The 22,451-nt window shown below is 41.6% G+C and overlaps 1 protein-coding gene across 2 annotated transcripts in view; it reads right to left on the bottom strand.

Annotated features, from left to right (window-relative positions):
• TG (thyroglobulin) overlaps positions 1-22,451 on the bottom strand; it is a 213,418-nt gene that overhangs the window by 93,685 nt on the left and 97,282 nt on the right. Inside the window, exons 35-39 of one of the 2 annotated variants that reach the window (XM_050940484.1) lie at positions 20,175-20,240; positions 9,388-9,522; positions 7,698-7,862; positions 6,877-7,099; positions 3,243-3,336 (exon numbers count right to left, since the gene is read on the bottom strand). In XM_050940484.1, the coding sequence (XP_050796441.1) occupies positions 3,243-3,336; positions 6,877-7,099; positions 7,698-7,862; positions 9,388-9,522; positions 20,175-20,240 (683 nt within the window). The remainder of the gene's footprint in view (positions 1-3,242; positions 3,337-6,876; positions 7,100-7,697; positions 7,863-9,387; positions 9,523-20,174; positions 20,241-22,451) is intronic. The other variant, XM_050940485.1, reaches the window with a different exon arrangement.

Here is a 22,451-nt window from a genome sequence, read left to right as displayed (position 1 = left end):
GAATGTTATGTGCTAGCCACTGAGCTCTGTCTCTGTCCAGGGGACATCATATTGGTTGTTTTTGTTGTTTTAACTTCATCAAAACTGAAACATCTGCTATTGCTCTTTGCACGTGGGTAAAAACATCAATTTACCACAATAAAGAGCAGGGAAATGCCATTCTGGGGTATATTATCCTGTTCCCACTTTCTGCTGTGAAAATAAAGGGTGTGATTCTTCTCTCATTTATGCCGCGACACTCCACTGACCTCAATGAAGCTTCTTCTGATTTGCACCCATATGAGTGAGAGAAGACTTAGGCCCACAGACTCTCTCTCTCAAAAAAGAAAAGAGAGAGCCCATTTGGATATTGGGGTTGTTGTAAACACAATGCTTTCAAATAAGCCCCTGCTCTTTGGAAAGCAGTAGCTAATGTGAGCTGGCAAGCTTCCCGGGACGATGACCTGAAGTTTTTACTAAGCAATGACTTTGCACAGAAAGTCGATAACAATCTGGTGTTGCAGCAAGAAAACAGACTGTTAGTCACTTCTAAAACATACATGAAGTTGCACTCAAGCAGCTCAAATAATACTGAATGCAGAAATGCATGCTTGTACATTAGGCACATCCCAATGCCAACACCCTAGGCCCCCCAGTCCCCGTTTACTCTCCTGTTAAAAGCTCAGCTAGAATACCCAGGCCAGTAGGAAGGTTTATTTTTTACTTATTATAAAGATTAACTTAAAATTTTCATCTGACAGTTTATCTGAGTGCAGGGGCTCCCACACCACTTTTTGGAGAGGAATACTGTTGTGATTTGTGGGCTAGGGCATAAATTTAGCACTGTTGACTACACTCAATCCACAGCAGACCTTCCACCAACATCAGTGGAAGGTTTCCACAAAGATCAAGGGTAGATTATGGCCCATATATAGTAACTAAACTGCTAGTCATCATCACTGTTAGCTGTGATACATTCAGTATCGCCCCCTGGGAAAACAGTCTAGTTTTTAAGAACACTGCTATTTCTGCCTTTAGTTTCCTTCCTTCCACATCTTCTTTTCTGCCTCCCTCTCTTTCCCTGTTTTTGGCCAGCTCTACAGTGCAACATGTTGTTGGCATAACTATGTCAGTCAGGGGTGTGACTGACAAAGGTTTGCCAGCAAAACCCTGAGTACAGACACAAAGGAGAAAAGTGCATCTGCTGTTGGCACAGCTAATACTGTTCAGGGAAGTGGTGCTACTATGCTGGCAGAAATCCACCTTTTGTTGATACACACTGCAGCTACACTACAGGGCTATGCCAGGATAGCTATTCTGATATAGCAGTTGTGACAAATACAACAATTTCCTGTAGTATCTTTAGGAGATCTTACTGTATTAAGTTTATGCATCATCGTGGGCTGTGTGTAATTCCATAGGGGCAGGTGACTGCAGCCCTCCAGGAATTAAAAACAGTTGGAGTGGGTGATTAGGCAAATTGCCTGTGTCAAATTGTAATGCCTCCAGAGAAGTACCACCATGTGGCGAGGTTCGCATGTATTGTCAACAGACAAAGACAGGACTTTGGGATAAATAGCCTGAGTTTAAACTGACTTGGAGCTTTCTTTCTGATCCAGCCAATGGACAGGACCTGTTGTCCAACAGAGACTCCAAATCTTTAGGGAAGGATTGAAAGGACTGACATCTGTCAGAGCCCAAGGCTGGAGTTGGTGTGACCTCTAGAAAGCAGTTTAGTAGGCACACTGGTTCTTTTATTGTTTTTAATATGTATTTTCTGTAATACTTTCACTTTAAGAATAAATGTGCTTGCTTAGAAAAGGCTGTGTATAACTTCTGGCAATTGCACTGTTTGTGGCCTCTGAGGAGAGAGCAAAGTGTGGATGCTGGCCTATTGAGGAAGACTGGCTTGCCAGGGATATCACAGTGTAGAGAGGGAACTGTACAGACTGTAAAAACTCCAGTAAAAAGGGAGAGAGAAGAGGGTCTCTGCTCAAGAGGTGATGGCTGAAGAGCGGGGAATCTAAAGCAGTAGACCACGGTGGAGAAATACAGATGCAATTACCCGGAACTATGACAGCTGTGTCAGCAGAGCCTGTGTAGGACAGACTAGCCCTTGGTGTATCTCCTCCTCTCTGCCCACTTGCATTTCCTGCTCTGCAGACATATTGAGACACAGCTTAGCCAAAGCACAAAAAACTACTGTGAGGAAGAGTCCTGCACTGGCAGGAGACTAGACTGGGTGACTTACCATTGCTAAGGCTTCTTCGGCTCTTACTTCTAGGATGCTATGGATACCACTTTAAACACTTCCGCTTATCGCGGTTAAAACATTTTCAGATAATTCCACTGTGACGCTAGCAGACCAGGTGCCAAGGCCCTTAAGCCTTACTAAATACTGACAAATGCATAGCTGAGAACCAGTCTGGCTTGCTTTTGGGTTCGTATAGTTATAATAGATATTAATGTTATAACAATATGTTAAGTGTTTTGACTTTATGAAATACTTGCAGGATGCTGCCTGTATTAATCCTCCTTATAATCTCTGTATCTCGTGCCATAAGGCAATGCTTAAGTATTTGCTCTATAACTGTAAAAAGTTTGTTCTGAAACCGTAACTCACCAAACAGGAGAAACAACTTCACCTAATGCAAAATGCTGGAGTCCTACGAAAGGTGTAAGCAAGAGATCTCCAGGACTAAGCTGGGTTAGCCCTAATGGACATAAAAAGCTGGCATCTTTCAACAGCTCTGTCACCACCTGAAACCTAAGACTGCAACTCATTTGTGTGTGTACGTTTATCTGTTTTAACCTTGTAAATAATTCTAATTTATTTTTCCTAGTTAATAAATCTTTAGCTAGTTTATTACTGGATTGGCTACAAGCATTGTCTTTGGTGTGAGATCTAAGGTGCAGGACTGGGGTAAGTGACTGGTTCTTTGGGACTGGAAGCAACCTGAATATTTTGTGACCTTTGGTGTAAAGTGATCACTTATCACAGAGTTCAGCTTGCTTGTGTGGCAAGATAGATCAGAATGCCCAAGAGGGCTGTCTATGACTCCATGTTAAAGCAACATAGTGCCTGAGGACATTACATTTGTTACTTGATTGGTGAAAGCTAATTATAGAACTCACAACCAGTTTGGGAGTTCTGCCTGCATTTTAACCGTCTGCCCTGAGGCTGGTATTCTCACTCGTGAGCCACTCCAGACAGCAAGACAACAACATTTTGCTATACCATGTTCTAGTAATTCAATACTTACAATGCTGGCAGGCACAAACACATTCAGGTACAAGCAGTCTTCACTGACAGGAGAAGATCGGTGCAGTCCGTCTCCAGGCTGCCAACAGCTAGCCCTAAAGATACAGGCTGTGTTAATTTTGGCCGACAAACCAGCATTACTTTTGTACTGTTGCAGCTTGTTTTATTTTGAGCTGAAGTTCAATAAAAAATTTTACACTTCAATGGCACCTTTATATCTGTGGATCTCAAACACATTCCTAGCATTCATCTAACAACCCCCCGAGAGGGAAAGAAAGGATAGATTTATTTATTTATATTTAAAGCAACAAAAAGGATGCCTATCCAATGTTACAGGTGCCCTAACAAATCATTCACAATACAATAAATACAACAAAATCCCAGCAGCATTCAAACAGTTCTTTCAACAGAAACTCAATCAGCCAGACACCAGCAGACACTCCTCTCCACCCCTTCATCATCCCAGAGAGCATCCCGTCAGCCCTCTCCAAAAACTCTATCAAACAAACATCTTTTGCATGTGTTGAAAGGTCACCACCATCTGGGCTATTTTGGACTAAGAGGAGTCCCACAGACCGAAATGCAGCCACATCTGTGCTGTTTAACCCTTTATGGACTTACACATTTAATAAGGATGGAACTGATAGGGTTCTATAGAAACTACCCTAAAAAACTATGAAATTATCTCTAAGGTTTTTTAAATTGTCAGACAGAAATCAATTTCTATTCTATTCTATTCTAGTCTATAATTTGCTATTAAATTCTTCAGGGTAGTTCAAATATATTATAGAAAAATTATCATCTTTTGTTAAATTTTACAGAGTTTTCCCACAAGGGAGCTGTGTAGCACAACAAGGCCGTGCAACAGTTTAAAACAGACCGTGAAGCACACTGAATTGACATTGCAGGGGAAAATCTGGGTGGGCAACATACGCATTCCTCAGGTAAGAACATGGGCAGGACACAACCCTAGTGAACTTATTCATGAAAAACACCATGGTTGTTTTTTTAAAACAATAACAAGTATTCAGAACCCTATGTTTACATCTCATCAAAAATATGGCACCTCCAGAATTCCCCTAACAACATACAAGGGAAGTGGTTCACTATGGACTCAGAGGAAATAGCGCCACCTACTGAATCAATTCCAAAGGTGCTGCAGCAAGTTGCTGTTTCTTGGAGATCTGTTATCCAAGTATGACCCAGCCCCACCTTGACAATAAATATATATGGGAAACTTCTCATATCAGTAATGTTGGCCTGCTTCTTTGATTTTTTGTTATAAAGAGACAAAAATATTGTGCTATGATGATGTACAGCCCCTAATATTATAATGATCTGCATTCATTACTTATACCAGGAGACCTGGCAGTTTAAGGTCTGTGTGATTCTCCAAGGCAATCCTCCTTGTATGTAAGCTTACAATTACAAACAGTGCTTTTGATCTTAAACAAACAACAAAAGACAAAGGCTGAGATTTTTAAAGTCACCTAAGGGATCTGGACAGCTAGTTCCCATTAAAACGGCCCCTAAACAGCTTTGAAAATCTCAGCCAAATTCTTCATACTGAGGCAAGAGATGATTTTCATATGGAGGCAGTAGAGGCTGACAGCCCTTACCAAAGATGTAAAGCAGCTGACTATACACAGCATTTTGGCTGCAGTCACCAAGAGTTGATGCTGTATATGTTAGTGCAACAGTTTGTGTATATCAACTGTACATAATCACTGTGCACCTGAAGAAACAAGCTGCATCTCATCAGATCCCTTGAGCATCTGTCAAGCTGCACGGCTAATGTGGTTACGCTGCTGACACCCACATGGCTCAGGTGCATGCTGCAACACAAGACCACCAAACGCCAAGCGCTTTCAGCCACCCACAAAAGAGTCTCTAGTTGCATTCACTTCTTGAGTGTGTTATTAAAAACCCTTGATAACATAGATCTGAAGTACTGGCACTATTACCTGTCCCCCACAGGGCTGGCACAGGTCTTCTCTTGATTACTAGCCTCAGTCATCACGGGTCTTGAACTCTCTCCCAGAAAAAGGTCAGCCGGGGCCCTTCACCTGGTCTGTCCATGTCCCTTTTACATAAGTACAGAAGAATGGCCCTACTGGGTCAGACTAATGGCCCATTTAGCCCAGTATCCTGTCTTCTCACAGTGGTCAATGCCAGATGCTTCTGACGGAATGAACAGGGCAATTATCAAGTAATCCACCTGTCATCCAGTCCCAGATTCTGACAGTCAGAGGTTAAGGGACACCACAGTATGGGACTGCTTTCCTGACCATCTTGGCTAATAGTCATTGATGGACTTATCCTCCATGAACTTATCTAGTTCTTTTTTGAACCCAGTAATATTTTTGGCCTTTACAACATCCCTGCGTTAGGCTTCCTCCTTTGTTTTTCTCCATCTACTATGACAAAAGTCTGCTATTCTCTGTACCAGCTGAGAACTGATCACATTTGCTCAAGCAAAAGTTCATGTCTTGTGGCAATCTCATAAGAAAGGCCATACTGGGTCAGACCAAAAGTCCATCTAGCCCAGTATCCTGTCTTCCGACAGTGGCCAAAGCCAGGTGCCCCAGAGGGAATGAACAGAACAGATAATCTTCAAATGATCCATCTCTGGTTGCCCATTCCCAGCTTCTGGCAAGCAGACGCTAGGGATGCCATCCCGCCCAATAGCCATTGATGACCTATCCTCCATCCTCTCATTTCCTCCTGTGCCAGTTTCCTGTGTGTTGGTGCAGCACGGCTCAGTTTGATTGATATGTGTTTTGTACAGTGCTTTAATAGTTTAAAAAATATATATCTAGTTTCATGACATTTTTGTTGTTGTTGCATTTTTTAAAACTACTTGCCTGAGTTAAACACTTAAAGATTCTAGACGCACAGGTATTTCATACAAATGTATTAGAAACTCTTGTCTTTCATTAATCAATTTATATTTGTGACAAGTCACTTTGGCTCTCCTGGACTAATTAACGATAACCGGCTTCACACAACAAAGATGAACGAAATCCTGCAAGGTAACATGCCCAATACCCACCAAGCTTGTCTTTCACTGAACATCAGGTTGTGCATTACAAGTAATGTTTAGAATCTTGTATTTTACTCATACCGTTTCAGTTAATATTTGTTTTTTCACAGAATTTTAATGATAGGAGGTACCCCTCTGATTATTTAATCTGACATCCTGCATAGCAGAGGTCAGAGAATTTCACCCAGTAATTCCCACATTCTGTTTGAGCAAGAGCATAGCTGTTAGATTCAATGAGTTAAAAACCAACCACCTCAAACTGCATCAGCCCCCTCCAGATCTCACCAGGGCTGAAATATGAGAGATGTAGAAAAAAAAAAAAGAAAGAAAAAAATAAAGTGGAAGGAGCACTAATTTTGGAATCTCATTATTATTTATAATACTCTATGTGGTATAGAGTTAAATACAACTCTTGGGCAGTGTGTATGTAGTGTAAGGTGTTTTTTCTGTTAGCAACCAAATGAAATAATTTTATCAACATATCTAGTCATTTATACCATGCTCATTATTATGGTATCTTAGTGTCTGATTGGGTTTAGATCATCACTCAAACAAAGACATCAAAGGACTATTCAACAATGTGCCTTCTCACCGAACCATAGTAGCATTCCAGGATTGCAGCCAGGTAAAGGGCTCTGGAGGATGAAACCGGTTCTCTGCTATCGGAGGTACTGCATATGGAATCCCAAAAAACTGACTAACATTTTTCCACTCAGAACCAACCCGGATAACTTGGGACCTGCCGAGCAAAACTCCATGCGATGGAATGTATACAGATGAAGTTAAATCAGGTGCAGAGATGGATGCGAATGAATCTATTTGGAGAGGGAAAAAAGTAAGAAAAAAATTGTTTTCCTTGGAAGCCTAAATCTCCTTTTCAAAAGAGATTTAGGCACTCAGGAACCTAAATCTCTTTTGAAAAGGAGATTTAGCTCCTAAATCAGTTAAGAGTTGCTGAGGTTAGCAACACCTAAATACCTTTTGAAATTTAGGCCTTATGGACACTGTCTCTTTAAATGTTAACAGAACTTAGGCTTCTAAGTACTTAGGTACTGATGAAAATGTTACTAAATTATTAGAGATTTACCTTTGTTCAAAGTCTTTTTGACTTGATGATGATTTTGAGCTTCACCACAAAAGATATTTTGGGAGGTGTTCACATAATCCTAACGTATTGCACCCCACTGTTGTGATGCGACATCATAATGATGATTTGGGGCTTCACCATGAAAGATATTTTGGGAGGTGTTCACATGCTTTTTGGATGCAGCATAACAACCCCACCCAAACTGGGACCATCCCATACAAATCAGATGGGTGGCAACTCTAGTGCTTTGCTTCTACCATTCTCCCATCTACCAGACAAGCTTCTACAATGGAGCCTACTTCAATATGGTACTGCCTTGCTCTTACCTTGCCTCCTATAGACATAAGTCGCTGGCTCCTTGAGTAAAACTTGACAGCTGTGGCCTTGCAGGCCATGTGAGCATATCTGTGTATCAGGGTAGAAGATGCATCTTATTGCTGATGGCTGGATTTCAAGGGTAATCACTGTGCAGGACTGGTTCTTTGAACAGGCTGTGGAGAGAGATCGCAAGCAGACAGACAGAGAGAAAGAAAAGAGGATGTCACATGTTTTCAAAATATCTAAGGTGACCATATTTCCCAAAAGGAAAATGGGACACCACCTGAGGTTAGTCTGAGCCCTTCCACCACAACATGGGGCTGGTCTGAGCCACTCACCCGAGCCCTGCCTGCCCGCCCCATGAGGCGGGGGAGGCCCGAACCCTGGCATCACTGCTTGCCCTCCACACTCCATTTTTTTTTGGCAAAAGTGGGCATTTGTCTCATTCGCTCTTGCCAATTGATCCAGTCAGTAAAAGCAAATGGGACAAAGGCCCATTTTTACCAAAAAATTCAGGATGATTGGGCTTAAAAAAGGGACTGTCCCAGCCAAAATGGGACTTGGGGTCACCCCAAAAATATCAAACCTCCCAAACAATTTAAGAGGAGATTTTTCAAAGGCACAGAGGAAAATGAAGCTCCTAACTCCCCTTGACTTTCAAATGGAGCTGATCCACTGTCTGCCATCTTTTGCCTTTGGAAATCACTCTTTCCAGTGGTTAAAAGTACCGTATTTAATAAAAAAATAAAATGGAAAAGCCCAGTGCTGCACTGTAGCTCGGAGGTATAATTCCCAGCTCCAGTTGACAGATACGCACTAGTTCTGATTGAGCTAACACAGTAGAATGGCTCAAACTAGCAACCCAAGTATGTACTTTAGAACTCAGATGGGATTGTATGCAGGTGGCTAGCCCAAGCCACCGCCCATACTGCTGCAGCTACCCTGCTATTTTTAGAACATTTACCCGAGCTGGGAATTACACCTCCAGCTGCACAATAGGAGGGATGATATTGCAGAGAAAGAGCCTTCTGCAGCAAATGGAAGCTTTTATTCAAACTCAGAGCTTCCTCTTCTCATATTAGCCCCTCTCCCAGGACTTGTTGGGAATAAAGGTTTATTGAGCATAGGAAGTTAGAGAGAGAAGACTTTGATATACTGTTTAGTAGGCGTTCCCATTGGGGAGATTTGTCTCTGATATTCAGGCTCAGCTTAAACATACCTCTGCTAAATTTCAACCCAATACTCCTAACTATACCTCCTACTGCCCTTGTGGCATCCTAAACAGTTCCTGGAGCCTTCAAATAGGTGTAAGTGGTTGTCACATCTGTCTCAGTCAGTTTTTAGCCTAGTTACGCACAGTTATCTTTTAATTGTTACTTATAAATTAATCCCATCAGCTCCTCAAACATTTTGTTGCTGTTCATCAAATAGCATGGTGGCTAGTAGATGCGTATGAGGCGTTAAAGTTATCCAAAAGCAGCTAAAAAGTATGCCACTCCACCAAATGAATTTCTGTTAGGCCTTTCATTAGGAAAATGATTTCAGGTCCCTCTTCCCAATTCAAGAAATGCTAGGGGAGAGTTATTAAGAAAAATCAGTTGTTCTCAACAACATGCTTCATTGTCATAAGTCAGTACATCATGTTCTACAAAGCCAAAGAAAACAGCCATCTTCAATATAAGAAAATCAGTTCCTCACCTGACAGACAAAAATCTCTAGCAGTGGAGAGGTCATCAGAAATCTCTCTGCTGACTTGTGCAACGTCAAAGTTTAAGATGGATGGATCAGTAAGTACTGAGGAGGCATCCAAGAGCAGCCAGGAGTCCAAAGGCACTATGAGACAAAGCATAGGAAAACAAACAAAATAAGCAGACCAGCACAAACTTCAGAGGAAATAGCTATTCAAGGAGGAAAAGTGGCATGGTGCATCAGCAGACCTTGATTTACCTCTGGGCTGACTGAGAACATCTTGGGTAAACTTTTCAAAAGCAAACTTAAGTGACTGAGGAGACCAAGTTCAATTTTCAAATGTAACTGAGGGCCACATTTATGAAGGTAGTTAGGGAACCTAAAGATATAGATAAGTGCCTAATGAGATTTTCAAAAGCACCTAAGCAGGAGAGGCATCTAAACTAAGGTGACCAGATGTCCCGATTTTATAGGGACAGTCCCAATATTTGGGGCTTTGTCTTATACAGGCTCCTAGTAACCCCATCCCCTGTCCCAATTTTTCACACTTGTTGTCTTGTCACCCCACATCTAACTGCCATTGAAAGTGATGGGAGTTAGGCATACAACTAACTTAAGAGCTTTTGTAAACCCTGCTGGGTGTCTAACTGCATAGTTAGGCACATTTGTGCCTTCATAACAGCTTCAGACTTTCAGTCACTTCTAAATATGGGACTTGCATTCTTAAATCACTTAGGTGCTTTTGAAAATTTTCCCCTTTGACTTATCTTGAGTTTATGTATATATAGCATCTGCTCTAACTCTCATTGAAGTCAATGGGAGTTTTCCATGGATTCATAGATTTCAAGGTCAGAGGAACTGTTTTTATCCTCAAAACTTGACCTTCCACATAACGTAAGCCATAGAATTTCAGACAGGGATTCCTTCATCAAGCCCACAACTAAATATGGACTTAGGAGCTAACCTTTAGGCACGTGTTTTTTTTTGTGTGTGTTTTTAAATTTGGCCTCAGCGTTTTTCAAAGAAGTTTTCAAAGGAAAACACCCAACACATTCAGAATTTTTTCTCCTATGCAACGGAGAAAAATAACTTATGTGGGTCTTTTAGAATCTGACATGCAGAAATAGAAAAAAAATTATGGGTTGGGACTGGGCCTTTAATTACTTGGGTTTCTTTCACCAGTTCAGCAGGTTATAAAGCAGAGGGGCCTGCAAGCCTGGGATTACCCTCTCCATGTAATTGAAGGGTGGAGGAACACTGTTCCAGCTGCTGTCTTACAATTGCTGGTGAACAGCAATGCCTGCTGTTTGAGTTCACCTACCATGCAAGATGCAATTTTACAGCTGTGGCATTAAAGATTGGATTTAGACTGTTTAAAGACAGCCAGTCTGTAAAGATGGCCAGCGTTCTCCTCCTGATTCCCATCACTGGAAGAGAGCCTTTTCTAAGTTGGTCAGCAGGTTCCTCCATCATCCAAAGCACCTTCTAGCTGAAGATTTTGGTAGTTCACATAAACAGGGCTATTACATGTTCTTCACCCTAGCAGTGAAACACCTTGCTAGTTCATGAGAAAAAGGAAGTGAAACTGACAGATTGGTCTTGTTCCACTGTTCACAGTGTAATAGAGGAATTTATCTAAGATGGTATGAATAACACAGAAGAAATATCGCAGCTCAGAGTTTCACCTTGACACTGCCCTTTGAACTATGTAAGTAAACCAAGAGGGGAAGGTGCAGTTTGTGAATTCAGAATAATATGCAATTTATTAAACTGGATTATGAAACCAAAATATACTTTGTTAAAAGTCCCTTGTTATTAAGGACAAATCCTGTGCTAAGTTTGAAGCCCACATGGTCAGGCTGTCCTACGGGGGTTCCATGGAAAGATCAGACAGAATGAATTGCACCTCCCATGTTAAAGAGCTGCTGCAAAGCTGTGCCGTGGCTGTCATTTCAGCCTTGAGACTGCAGACGCTTTGGCAGGTCCTCTGCTTCCACTCTCCAGGGAGTAATGTGGATTCATACCCTACCCATAACCCTCCCTCAGCCTGTTTGTGTCTGTGCTGCACATTCGTCGCCAACTGTGAACAGGGAGTGCAGGAAGAACTGTGTGCCACATACACAACCTCCACTAATCTTCCTTCCACACACTTTGGAACCATGCTGCTTTTCTTGCACTTCAGGGCACCAGTGCCCATGACGATGAAGGCTGATTGTCCCTAATTAACTAAAAATAGCAGCCAGTTAATTTGGTACTGTAGCGATATTTAAGAAAGAACACAGAGTTATTTAACGCTACAAATTAGTGTAGCCATCATTAGAAATACAATCAGTGGGATTGTGAACTTGTCCCTGCATTTCATACCAGGTGCACTATACTTTGGTTTTCAGCTTCGCTCGAAGCACCAAGTATTGGACAGAACAAGAGGCAAAATGCTCAGAGGCCCAATGACAGGACTCAAAAGGCAAATCTTACTTTTTATGATTCAGAAGACTTCATCGTTTTAAAGCCAGAAGGGACCATTATGATCATCTAGTCTGATCCCTTTATGACACAGACCAAAGAATTTCTCCCAGTGGTTCCTACATCTAGGCCAATACTCTGTGGCTGAATTAGAGCATATCTTTTTGAAAAATATTGAGTCTTCATTTAAAATCTGCAAGTGATGCAGAATTTACCATTTCACTTGATAATCTGTTCCAATAGTTATTTGCCTGCACTGTTAGAAATCCATGTCTTATTTTTTTCTAGGTGAAATTTTAGTGACTTCTTTTTCCAATTCCCACTTACATAATTTTTCAAAAATGCTCTTTTTATTATTATTATTGATGTTGTTTGAACAAAAGAGGCTCTTTAGCAATGTGGCTTAAGCTGCAGATTGTTACACAATCATTATGCTTCAACTTTGCAGAGCACAGAGTACCAATAATCCAGTTCTGACAGCATGGAACTGGTGATCTGTCTAGCTTCAGACACAAAGCTTCAAATTACTACTTATGTTCTGAAAAAGAGAGCTTTGTCTGGATTCCATTGTAAGTCAACATGTCTGGAGTGTATTGCTGAGGTTGGAAGCTATTTTCGCTAGGATAATTATATTTCCATAATGTCCACTGTGTGACCTCAGGCAAGTCTTATGTTCTTTGAGTGCCTCAGTTTATCCATTTATAAAATATGCATAATAGTTCCAGAGTAATTCTATTAAAGTGAATGGAGTTACTCAGGATTTCTACCAGTGTCGAGTTTTGCCCAGTACAGTTATCTCCCAGCAATGGTGTGAGGTTTATTCCTAGGGTTTGTCTACACAGCAACAAAAAACCCATGGCAGGCCAACGCCAGCTGACTCAGGTTCGTGGGCTGGGGCTGCAGGGCTGCTTCATTGTTGTGTAGACTTCGAGACTTGGGCTGGAGCCCAGGCTGTAGGACCCTCTCACCTCGCAGCCTCCTAGAACCAGGGCTGCAGCCCGAGCCCAGACATCTACACAATAATGAAACACCCTGCAGCCCGAGCCCTGTCAGCCGGCATTGGCCTGCCTTGGAGGTCTAGTTGTTGTGGAGACGTATCCCAAGTGAAACAAGGAATACAAATGGTGTATTTATCTTGATTAGAAGTTAATGGGTAATTGATTTTATCCACCTGTATGTGCATGCGTGATCGTGTGTGAAAGAGAGTGATCCAGACATTTCATTTCATTTTAAAATACAGAAAATTCAGCAGCTGCTTTGCAACCCATATTAGGAACAGCGCAAAGGTCACACAAGCACAATGCAAAGATACAAGAGGCGCACACGGTATATGAAGAGTGTCCTTTTCTAGGCACAATCTTTGCTCGTTCCTTGCTTTAATCCTCAAAGAATTGACCCTTGCATCATTCATGTCTGATCCTTTCCATTTTACCACTATGGGAATGTTTTCCATTTCTCAAATAATATCTGTCAAAATTACTTTCAGCTTTGTCATCTCACTGTCTCCCTGCCAAGTACAGATAACCTGCAAAATTATGACCGTTTGGGTGACAAACATGGTGTGAACTCTGGGACGAACCCATTTCATTGCTGTGCTGTTGATTACATTGCTATAGACTTAGCCGATTAATAGTCTTCTTCTTTCCTCCACCTGGCAGGTGTCCATGGGTGGGAATGAACCTATGTCCATGGTTCATTCCCACTCACTCTCCAATATCACCCCAAGGAAGGCCTTCCCAAGTCTGATCTAAGCTTATCTCATGCAGAAATTGCTTTTTCAATATCTTACAAGGCACACAAGTCCATAAAAGTGCTGCTTTGTTGAATGTACACAGTGCACCTGATGGGAAGTTACTATTTTATACATAGATGAGATGCTACTCTTTCTAACCACATTCTAGCAATTGCTTTCATTGCATAATTATAGGAGTCTGAATCCATCCAGCTCTGTAACTTTTATTGAAAAATTATAGCTGTCTCAGAGAAGGCTTCTGTCTTCCAGATGTTTTATGGTTAGGGTGTGCATGGTTTAGAGGGGAGGGATAGCTCAGTGGTTTGAGCATTGGCCTATTAAATCCAGGGTTGTGAATTCAATCCTTGAGGGGGTCATTTAGGGATCTGGGACAAAAATCTGTCAGGGACAGTACTTGGTCCTGCTGTGAAGGCAGGTGACTGGACTTGATGACCTTTCAAGGTCCCATCCAGCTCTATGAGCTAGGTGTATCTCCATATAAATTTTTCAAAAGCACTCAGTTCTGGTCTCTCTCTGCTCCCAGTTAAGTCAATGATAGACTAAAGCTTTGGACAATCCCGCCCTTGATGTGTGGAAGTAGAGGCACACACACTGTAACGAATAGAGTCCAATTCAGAGAAAAATGCTTGATGTGCTTAGAGATGGCCATCAACCAAATCCCCAGAGCTAACATGCCTAATTTATGTTAGAAAGACAAACTCTGACCTGACTCTGAATTTCACAAATAGCCCTTATATTTGAACTGGGCTAAACTGAACACCTGGATGCAAGCAATCTCAAAACTTTGGGGTGTTTTAAATTCACATCTAGAACTGAATTTTGCAAGTGACCTCTATCATTATACAGCAATGGATCAAGCCTAAATCCTAAATCCAACCCTCCCTGAACTTTGGGGTGTTCTGAATCTCTGTCTGAATTTTGCAACAAGACCCTGTTTCTTACAGTTGCTCTTTCTTACTAAAAGTTGGCTGGTTCATTTTAAAACATAGTGAAGGGAGATTTCAAAGCTCAACAACTTTAATGTAAACCTCACGTAGGGTACACAAGATTACTGCAAGTCACCCTCTTAGCATAGTTCCAGATCAGATAGACTGGATATTTTCTCTACAACATGATTTTATGGTATCTGCGCTTCAAATCCTATGATGTTAAATTATGTCACATTCTATTTAAGCACTAACATAACAATTACACAACCATCAATATCTGAGTTACTCAGACTAGCCAAATTAATGGAACATTTGCTACTATCACTATTGATACAGAGCAGCATTAGCTAGGGTTCTTTAAGATGACTATAATGAACGAAAGTTTCAGCTCTCTTTACTAGTGATGGACAAATCTCAAAAAATTCAGAGATTTGATGCCATAACACTTCAAATGCTTTTCCAAAGCATCTTCCTCCTAACTCTGCAACACGGAGTTGAAAATAAATTGTCTTGAGAGATTTCTGGCCGGGAAGATAATGGGAACAGCTTTTCCCATAGCATTATAAGGTCTCTGCTCCCAGAGGCAGAACCAGGAAGAAGAGCAAGGATGCATGATAATAAAAAAAGAAATCCAACCTTTTTGAACGTCAGAGTCAGTTTGGTTTGTCTTTTAGAAGCAGGGCCGGCTCCAGCTTTTTTGCTGCCCCAAGCAGTGAAGAGGAAAAAAAAAGCTGCAATCGGCAGCACTTCAGCGGCTGCTCTACCACGCCGCTTCATTCTTTGGTGGCAATTCAGTGGCGAGTCCTTCCCTTCGAGAGGGACCGAGGGACCTGATGCCGCATTGCTGCCGAAGACCTGGACGTGCCTTCCCTTTCCATTGGCCGCCCCAAGCACCTGCTTCCTGAGCTAGTGCCTGGAGCCGGCCCTGCTTAGAAGGTGGCTAAGGCTTATTCACCACTACCACCTTTCAGAACCAATTGACTCGAAAATACAGATTTAAAGGTGCCCAGAACTTTATCTACCTCAATGGTAGGAAACACTTGGTGATAACTCAACACAGTTGGTATATAGCATACAGTATATGCCTTCAGGCCTAATAGTGATGCCTCTCAGCAAATGCTTTTATTCTACTGCTCTCCAAAACCAGCTCACTGGCGAACATCAATGCAGCATGGATTCACTTCCCTTTTAAAAACAGGTTCAGGTCACATTTTTGTGAACATACTTGGCTATGAATGAATCTGAATGAACCATTTTCTTAAACCTACCACATAATAACTATAATCACTTTAACCTACACACAAAGATGTTATTTATGGCATTGAGAAGCACAGTAACGATGTTGCTCAGATGTGAAATGGAAGCAAGTGTCCTTTCAGTGGTGTCAGTTATAGTAAGTGGTGCGTGGGACAACATAAGTGCACCAGACGTTTTTTAAAAAGAGTAAACGCCAACTCTTCAAACTACAACAAGGAAAGTGACATTAACATTGAAGGAGAAGGTCAAGAAAGGGAAGGTTCTTATCGTATCTAGACCTCTGATATACCCACAGCATTTGGAGGAAGACATCAGACCAATTCAATTCAATAATTTCCAGGCACGTTCCTGAAACTGTTGCTTGTGTAAATAATCCTTAACCACACAACTAGTCAGAGGGATAACACATGTGAACAAGGATTACTCATATGAGTAAGATTGAAGGATTGGGCTTATATTAACATGGCAAAGTGTCTCAGTGTCACCCAATTTAACACCTGCAAGTATAAGACAGGCTTTGGCCCTAATGGAGGTGAACAATCTTTGTACAGTGCGCCCAGGTTTGCACTACTTCCCATTGCTGACTTGTGGCAGAATGCCACATATTGACAGGCTGTCTCAACAATCCCTTTGCTTTCTCTGGACCTGGCAGTCAAGTGAGAAGCCCTTTCTCGGCAGTGCAGCCCCAGTTAAATCCATGGGACGGCTTACAAGGATAAGGACTATCGGTTTTCCCAGGATCAGGCCCTTTAATTTCAGGCTAGTTCACAAAGTAGACGATTCATCCCACAGCAGAGGGTCAGCACAAAGCCTATGCACCACTTACATCTCTGTGAGATTCAGCAAGACATAAGGGTGCTTGCTCATGCCAGCCCTCCGCAGAGGAGCAAATTTCACCTCGGCTTTCTGCTCTCCTATGACCTCACTCAGGCTGTCTCCAGCATAACATACTGCTCCCTCTTCTGGTTGGATGCTGTGGTGCATCCACATTTTTTAAAAATGTGTACTGAGGTGGGAGGCGTAACACGTTGAAAATACATGCTGATAAATGTATTCTCATTGGTCCAATTGTTCAGCCATTGTTCAGTTCTTCCTTGGGGAAAATCTCCCATTATCATAGAGCCATAGAAGATGGAGATGATGGCAAAAGTCCTAAGAAATCTTCTAGACCATCTGCCAGCCAGTGTAGGACTGTTCCTTACTGTACATTGAGGTAAGTGGGAGATTTACTTGAGTTTGGACTGAGTAAGACCTGTTTGATTTGGCCATGACTATCATATTTCTGTATAAGAAAGACTGACACAGTATATAGATGTAGAGGTCACCATTTAAAAAAATGAACATCTACTAATGGTCACTACATCATGGTGTCTGAAATATATAATTAACTAGTTATGTCCTATTCTAAATAGAGAAATAAAATGCAGTATCTCAGATACCACAGTGAGGAAATGTTTTCTGCCCAAATTCTCCAATTTGTCAAGGTTGTTTTGAATTCTAATGTTGTCGTCCAAGTGTTAGCAACCCCTCCCAGCTTGATCATGAAAATGTTTAAATATCATGGGTTGTAGGATCATAGAAATGTAGGGCTGGAAGGGACCTCAAGAAGTCATCAATTCCAGCTCCCTGCACTAAGGCCACGTCTACACTACAGCATAAAATCGAAATTATTAAAACCGGTTTTATAAAACTGGTTTTATAAAATCGATTTTACGCGTCCACACTAGGGCACATTAATTCAGTGGTGTGCGTCCATGGTCCTAGGCTACCATCGATTTCCGGAGCAGTGCACTCTCGGTAGCTCAGTAAAAGAATGAAACCAATAACTTCGATTTCCGTCCACACTAACCCTAAATCGATATAGTAATATCGATTTTAGGGTTACTCCTCTCGTTGGGGTGGAGTACAGAAATCTATTTTAAGAGCCCTTAAAATTGATTTAAAGTGCCTTGTAGTGTGGATGGTACAGCGTTAAATCGATTTAACGCTGTTTAAATCGATTTAACCCTGTAGTGTGGACCAGGCCTAAGACAAGAGAATGAAAAAGGAAGCTGATGAGGTTAGTACCACTTTTAACAAGGGGAGGAAGAGAGGGCTTAAAAGATAACTGCCTTTTCTGGATTTCCAGGTGAAAAGATAGTTTGTAAAGGAATGGAATTTTCCAGCTTGACACTGATCCACTAGAAACCCTTATTAGCTCACTTCAGTATTTCACCAAAGGAGTCATCTCTGTACATGCCATCCGAACACCTGTTTTTCCTCCCGTTATACAACCACGTCTACACAGACCTTACAACCAAGTTTAAATAATATGGTTAAAAAACCTTTAACCTTACACACTGCTTTAAATATCTACAAAGTGCTTTACACATTAGCTAATTCTTGTGTGCTAAGTCAGTATAATTATCCTCATTTTCCAGACAGAACAATGGAAGCAAAGAGCTTAAATGACTTTCCCAAGCCCACACAGCGAGTCAGTGGCAGAGAAGTTTAAATGTAGTTGGTGCCAAATGTATTTTTATTATGATATAGTTGATCAGGTTCTTTCCATTTATATACAGCACTGACCAGAAATGCCATTTATTTATGGAAAGTCATTTCTGCAAAGCCCATACCTGCTGACAGTCTATGTGCATTTCTGGAAGACAGCAACTGCGAAGTCCCAACAAACAGCAATTAAGTTTCATCCATTAAAGAGATCTCTCCATAGTCAAGAGAGATTGTGTCAAACCACAGGGTGTTCACTGGGATTTCTAATTGATCAATGTAATTAAATATGCAACCAACTGATCAGGCAATTTTTGTCACATTATTTCCACCATCACAGGAAATAACAAAAGAAGAAAGCGGCGAAGGGCCTGACTCACCACCGCCTTTCTTCCCTGATTCAAAGCAAATCTTTAAAAAAGGCAACACTTTAAGTGGAATAAAACAGATTTCAATTTGGAGTTGCGATTGTGTACAGTCATTACAGTCTACTATATTCCTCTCCCTTCCATTAATCCCATCAAATGGGCTCTGCACTACGAGCCCTCCCCCTTTAGTGACATGTCCTCCGTCACACCACATGCTAACATGTCTTTCTTTATGACATCCTGCCACTTCTTTTTGGGTCGGCCTCTCTGTCTTCCTCCTTCAGTATTGATCTGTTGGACTTTCTTACCCACATTGTTGTCAGGACTGTACTTTACATGAATAAACCCTCTGAGTCTGCGCTCCCTCATTTTTGGGTGTTACTCTGAACGCATCTGTCACATACACACACCTGACATGGTCCTTCTTCCTTACGCCACTCATTCATCTCAACACTTGCGTTTCAGTGGAACAGATCATTTGCTCATGTTTCTTCTTTGCTGTCAAACACCCAACACCACACATTAAAACTGGTCAGACCACTGTTTTACAGACTTCTCTTTTCATCTTACTGGAACCATATCTCTCTCTCCATTTGAGTCAGGCATTATGAAGGGCCATAATCCATTTAATGTGGATGTAAAATTTTAACTGCAGATTCTGCTAAGAACTTTTTATATAGGCCTGGAGTCCACAGCTTGGCCTGGGCCATGGGGGCTAGCTAACAGAGAACAATACCTAGCTAAGAAAAATCTGGGGTAAACAAATAACCTTGTGTATTTCAAGTCAGTGAGCGGAGTCAGCATAACTCAGTGTAATTGGGCGTCCTTATGGCGAGTTATAGACACATGAAGCGCTGAGAAAGGCCTCATGGTTACTCCCTAATGCAGGGAGGAGATAGTGGTACAATACCCCTCAGACAGAGTTCAGGAAGAGGCCCAATATAATTGACATGAGTTATGTTACCCTCCCCTCACAAATGTATGCCAGTCCTAACCACAGAAATGCAAGGGTAAATTTATAAACAATTGTTAAGTACTAATTACTGCTTTTTCGCTTTAAATCTCTAGGAACGTACCAGTTAGGGGACATGGTTCAGACCTGGGTCTGGGTTTGCAGCAGGCTAGCGTGTCTAGCTCAAACCAGGCAGGGCACTGAAGTCCCAACCTGCCAGAGGAAACAGGCTCAGGGATAGTCTCTCAGCACATCAGTTGGCAGCCCCAAGGGGTTTTCTGTGATCCAACCCATCACAGATACCATTCCACTTACAAATGATTAATTCCTTCTTGAATCCCACTAAATTCTTGGCCTCAGTAATACCTTTGTGGCAATGAGTTGCACAGGCTAATCATGCCAGCCAATAGCTCATCTATTTTGGTTAAATGATACATAAGAAAGAAATTACTTGCTATAGCTGTACAGTGTAAAATAGGGAAACATAAATGGATCATTATACAAGTGGTTGTTATGCAGAGCATGAAAAATAGAGGTTACACATTTCCTCAATTCTTTTCTTTGCCCTAATACACTATGACACTCACCGTTCTCTGGGCTACAAGGAAACAAAACAGGAGGGCACACATTGGGTATAGTATTCGTCATGGCTGCTTGGGAAAAAAAAAGACAGTTTGTTATAACGATGTACGGCAGACAATTTTTTTAAAATCTAACTATATCATCTCTGAACCTGCAACTTCATTTCTGGGATTTGCACATCCACAACGCAAAAGACTTTAATATCTTTGCTTCCCAAACAGTGGCTTTAGGCTGCAGAGCTTGTTCATATTTGCTGTTATTTTAGCTCTTTTTTATTTGCATGCCAAGATACCATGAAATATATAAAGATTTCAGCAAAATTTCTGCAGCAAAATAAATATTTTATAGTGGGCTAAAGCCAGAAGACTTTATTTGAGCAAATGTCCATTGGCATGTGTAAGACCCTCCAGATTTCAGCCACTGACATTACACTTTCTTTTTCAGCCTCAAAACTTTCATCATAATTGTTCCACTTCTGGTGGCTGGAGCCGGAACACACCTGCACAAGTGATACAAATTTTTGTCTGCAAATATCTTGATTTGCATTAACATCTGTGCCGACTTTTGTCTTGATGCATGGTACAGTGGGAACGCATTAAAACTTCCTCCCCATCAAAAAGAAATGCAGCTCTTTCCATTCTCTCTTCGGCTACCCATTTGGCCTGCGCCATAGGCTCCTCTCCGCAGTGCCTTTGTCCAATAAGAAGTGACAGTTTCCGTTGATGGAACTGCCATATAATGCCTAAACTCGAAGTGAATGAAATGAAAAATCCTTTGGACTTTAACGGTGGTACTTGTTAGTGAGAAGAAGGATGGCTAAGTGGTTAAGGCACTAGCCTAGGCCTTGAGAAATGCGAGTTCAAGCCTCTGTTCAGTGACATAGCCTTTCTGTGCATTGATTTCCCCTCTGTAAAATGAGAGTAATAGTACTTCCTTCCCTCACAGTGGTGGTGTGAGGATACAGATGCACCTTTTCATGTATTTATCTGAGACAAATAGCTAATAGTTTTAAATTAACTGCCCTCTTAGAATAACGTACCCTTTAGGAAGAGCAGCAAAGAGTCCTGTGGTACCTTATAGACTAACAGACATATTGGAGCATGAGCTTTCGTAGGTGAATTCCCACAGATCCAGACTAACACAGCTACTCCTCTGATCCTTTAGGAAGAGTGAGTCATTTTAACTTCAGTTGAATTACAGATTATTACAGAGACAGCAAGGCACCTACAAAATGGGGACTAATCCTTTGCCTTTTTTTGCCAGTCAAGCTGCAAAAGACTAAGGAGGACATTTTGTGTCTGCTCCGTGCAGTTGGAACATGGAAGCAGGTTTGCCTTCAGCCTCCACTAGGCTTTATGCTATGGCAAAACTCTAGAATTTAGAGATAAAAGGAACCCAAGTGGGCCATCTAGACTAACTCCCCGCCAGAGCAGAGTTGGTCTCTGCAGCACATTTTATAGTTTAAATGTTGTGCCAATGCATGAGAACCAAACAATGAAAATCTACCATCAACCATAACTAACCGGCCTAATTTCAATGCCCAAGATGAGTGAAATACAGAGCATAATGTAAATTCATCGCTCAGTTATTTCAGTTCTAATAACCAAAGCTGTCAATAGTCAGCCAGAGAAGGATTTTCAAATGCTGTTTCAGATAATTAGCTCAACATCCTCCACTAGAAAGAGGAGACAAGAAGCGAAAGCTTTCTATGTATTACAGAGGAGAAAGGAACTAGACTTAAAAATAGCAGTAATGAAGCAATAGGCAGTATGATCCTGCTCTCAATGAAATTCAGTGGCAAAAATCTCTATTGACTTCAACAAGGGTGGAGTAGGATTAGGTCCTTACTCCTGTCATTTGGTACAAATGCAGGCCTTGATCCACTCCAGCAGGCCCTTGCACCCCTGTGGAGCCCTGTCTTCAGTGGAATTCTGCACAGAAGCAAAGGCCCACACACAGATTGGATTGCATATCCAGTAGACCCTGATACAGTAGCCCCTCTGCCACATGACCAAACCTCTATTGGGCTGAATACAGTGGTGATATTAAATGGGCTGTGGTCAGACTAGACGATTGAATGGTCTCTTCTGCCTTAAACTCTATGGAACTAATCCCACTGTAGTCTGTTTGAGTAATGATAGCAGGATCGGGTTCAGACATACCTCCATTTTCTCTTAGTGTTTCTGCTGCATTGAAGGAAAGCCTGAGAAAGTGGAACCCCACCCACACGCTGTGGTCAGCTAGTCAGACAGCACAGAGCTTGTTGCTCAAAATAATTTAAT

Source organism: Gopherus flavomarginatus, chromosome 2 (genome assembly GCF_025201925.1).
Source record: "Gopherus flavomarginatus isolate rGopFla2 chromosome 2, rGopFla2.mat.asm, whole genome shotgun sequence".
Taxonomy (NCBI): Eukaryota; Metazoa; Chordata; order Testudines; family Testudinidae; genus Gopherus; species Gopherus flavomarginatus.
Note: the sequence above shows the minus strand (reverse complement) of the source record. Positions and strands in the feature narration are given on the sequence as shown.